The 3,801-nt window shown below is 38.9% G+C and overlaps 1 protein-coding gene across 1 annotated transcript; it reads left to right on the forward strand.

The window, feature by feature from the left end:
• Nucleotides 1-209: 209 nt before the first annotated feature.
• On the forward strand, nt 210-2,265 carry LOC103994915 (protein PLASTID MOVEMENT IMPAIRED 2-like). Its single transcript, XM_009415378.3, has 2 exons — nt 210-357; nt 434-2,265. Exons 1-2 carry the CDS (start codon nt 307-309, stop codon nt 2,018-2,020), a joined length of 1,638 nt encoding a protein of 545 aa, XP_009413653.2. The 5' UTR covers nt 210-306; the 3' UTR covers nt 2,021-2,265.
• Nucleotides 2,266-3,801: the final 1,536 nt, after the last annotated feature.

The following is a 3,801-nucleotide window of genomic DNA, read 5'->3' on the forward strand; positions in this document are numbered from 1 at the left end:
ACAAATGGTGCATCCAAGATCTTATTTATTCTTCAGGTGGATAGCGTCATGCGCTCCGAGACCATAAACGTTGGCATACATTTCCAAGCGACCTTTCATGGAACGTGGGCCTTCCAAATGTGCATCTGGATAAGGAGGAAAACATGCATCCCATGATATTTGTGTCCCACCTGTTTGCTACTTGTCCATCAAACTGTTCATTCCTTCGATGACTGGTGCGGAATCAACTAGCACAGCTGCATTTAAGCCTGCCTTCTCTCCTTGCTCGTTTAATTGCTTTTCTCCTTCCCATAGTTTCTGATTCAAATGGAACAGCAGCGTTCAGATCATGAGACGAATCTTACGCCCTCGCATGAGGTCATTGTTTTACTTGCAATTATAGCATTTCAAGAGTTGTTCGATCGATAGTTTAACATCAGCATTTGGTTTTCAGGATTCATCTTTAGGGACAAAGGAACTACCGTTTGCAGTGCTGTTGGTTAGCAGATTGAAAGAGAGAACGAGAGATGCCGAGATCGAGACGGCTCAGTTGTCGAATGATCTTCAGATGGCCAGAGGTGAAGCTAAAGAACTCTCTCTCAAGATCGAGGAATCTAATGCCAAAGCAATGGTCCATAAGTTGAAGCTTCAAAATCTGCTGGGGGACACCAAAAGAATCCTCCATGAAGCAAATCACAGTCACTACGCACAAGTGTTGACAGAATTGGAGGACGTCAAGAAACAATCAAGGAAACTCCAACTTGAAATTTCTTCTGCTTTAGACACGAAAGCCAGCGCAGAGAGGGAAGTCGAAGACTCCTCCACGAAGTCGAGGTTGTTTGTGAGCTATATCGACGAGATAAAGGAGGAGATCGCGATAGCCACCGTCGAGGAAGCATTGATTAGCCTGGCTGGAATTGAAGCCGACAGAGAGCTCAAAGAAGTCGAAGCCCGACGTGAAGCAGAAGTCGATCGCTTTCGTAAAAGCATGGAAAAGACTAAGAGCACAATCAATGATCTCCATCAAGATGTCAACTATGCCGGGAAGCTGCAGAAGAAGCTGGCTGTGACTGCTTCAGATGTCAATGTCTTGCAGACTGAGATAGAGCTCATTAGAGCCATGGACAAGAACTGTCATCACAATTCCTCTGCGAACAGTTCTTCTTCACTACAATCTACTGATGCCGAACTAGAGACGGCAAAGAGAGAATTACTGAGCCTTAAACAAGGAGGCTTTCAGCTCATGGCTGAAATGGATGCTGTGAGGGACGTACTACAACAAGTAGCTTATGAGAAGGAGCATTCAAGCAACTTGAAGAAGAGAACGGACTCCAGTCTGGCGCATCTCAATCATAAGCTCAACAAAGCCATGTCCAAGTTGGAAATTGCCTCATTGGCCGAGAAGAGAACTCAAGCCGTAGTCTCCAACATCTCGGCGGCATTGCAACAAATGCAGACAGATATAGGTGCAGCCAAAACGGAAACACAGCGACTCACCGAGGAGATTGTAGCTGTAAGGATGGAGATTGTGAAGACCAAGGACCACAGTGTCTTGATGGAGGAGAGACTTGAGGCTGCAACGGATGAGCTCAAAGCAGCGAAAGCATCAGAAGCAGTGGCGCTCGAAAAGCTGAGAACAGTCACTGAAAGCGCCATGAGTGACCGAGCAATGATCTCAGCTTTGTATGGTTCCACTGTGACCATTTCCAAGCACGAGCAGGCGGCAGAAGCATCGGGAGATGATGGGAAAAAGCTTTGCAGAGCAAAGAAAGGAAATGTTTATAGGAAGGCAGTCCAGGATAGAGAACCACAGAAGAAAATTATGCAGGCCATCAGATCGAAGCATGCAGCAGCAGTGGCAAGGAGATCTCTCACTGTCAGTGGTGTCCAAGGGGCAGCAAGGAGGGCGAAGGTTAGAGGGCCATCGGTTTCATCAGGAAGGCAACAGCCCAGCGTCGTGTCTTCAACCTTATGCTTAGCGCCCAGGAGGAGGAAGACGATCTTGCTTAACCTAGTGAGATTTCTCAGAGGAAGCAAGTAGGTCATGAGAGCAAAGCCATGGACGAGTGTGTTGCGGTAGAAGATACGGCTGGTGCCTTGCTGCAGAAAGCTGATAATTATCGTGATCTGTAAATTTTAACTAGAGATAAATGAATGATGTATTATATCATATGACATGTTTTTGGCCTTTCTAGTGAAGCAGGACATTATTGCTCATATACAACTAGTTAGTTTATGGCTTCTGTAATATTAGTATTCCAATGAAAGAACGAGGTTTCTTTCCAATCGTATGAGTAATTCGTGTCTAAGTGAGTCCTCGATCTCAAGCTCGTATGAGCCCCCTTGGGATGTGATTTTGGGTGGAACAATGATTCAGACTCGAGAACTTGATGTTTCCTACAAAACTCAAGTTACTATTTATTAGCTTGAGGTACGAGTTAAGACCCTACATAATCGAAAAGGTCCAAGTCAGTGAGACCATATTTCTCTATTTTGCTTCTTCTTCTTCTTCTTCTTCTTCTATTTTGCTTTCAAAAATTAGATTGTCTATGAAACTTTTTTACTTTTCTAAGTATTATAGCACTAATTTGTAACTGGTTACTTAACTTTATATGATATTTCGAATGGAGTGGGCCTTACCAAGTATTCTCTGTTCTATTGCTTGTTCTCTAAACAAAGAAAATTGAGGGAGCCTGACTCCTTTGAAAAAAATATTATAAAAATAAAATTTCTTTTTCTAAATGTCTTCACACCTTCCAAAGTCCTAACTACAATATCACATCATTTAGCTCACTTTCTCTGTTTTTTTTTAGCATGAAAGCGTTAAAAAGAATTATTTTAGAATATCTTACTTCAAAAATCTTTTATAGTTTATTAGAATCCATATATGAATTTTGATTGATAGGAAAACGTTTAATTGTATATCGAGATCACTCGAAACCACTTTTCTAGTTTACAATCGACATGCCTATTAAAATTGCCATCATTCATTAAGAAAAAAAAATGGATATTGGTGCAAAGCACCCATCATTTCATTCCAAAAGTTTTGAAATGTACAACAACAGGGATACAAATCGAAACTTTTTTCATTCCGTCCTCTTTCTCTTGTGCCATTGATCTCATTATGACTGGCTTTACATTATCAAGTAGACCTCTCAATACATTGGTTGCAAGATATGAATGTACAGAAACAAGAACCAATCCTCAAAAATATACCAACAAGCAGTTTTATAGTAGACAATGCATCACTACAAACATAATCATTTTGTTGTTGCTTCAACAAAGATATATAGCTTCCAAAAGGTGGCTAGGATAAAAGTTGTATCAAGATTTCATGCTTCAGAGAATCAAGGTTGATAAGTATATTACGAAATGGTAATTAGATTCAAGCTACATGGAGGATTAGAAATATGATAAAATTCAAATAAAAAATATATATATCAGCAAATTAAAATTTATTAATATAAAATATATTATATATCTTAAGGTTTTGATGAGAGAAAAAAATTGAGAGAAAATACTTTGGGTGTTCCTATGATTTTGTTTTTAGATATAGAAAGGATTGAGAAAGTAGTTTTTTAAATTTGTATAAAAGAGGATATATAAGATAATCATTACTTGAGTCTACGTTAAATTAAGAGAAATATTCTTTATATTTAATTTTCTTGTATAGTATACAAGATATTTCATGACTTAAATTTGATCTTCTAACTTATACTATCGAACTAATTATATTTCTTATTTGACATACCTATGACATCTAACATAATTCTTTTGTTGATTTTCTTATTTATATTTTTATATTAATCTTTGATTTTTCTT

Source organism: Musa acuminata, chromosome BXJ1-8 (assembly GCF_036884655.1).
Source record: "Musa acuminata AAA Group cultivar baxijiao chromosome BXJ1-8, Cavendish_Baxijiao_AAA, whole genome shotgun sequence".
In the NCBI taxonomy this organism is placed as follows: Eukaryota; Viridiplantae; Streptophyta; class Magnoliopsida; order Zingiberales; family Musaceae; genus Musa; species Musa acuminata.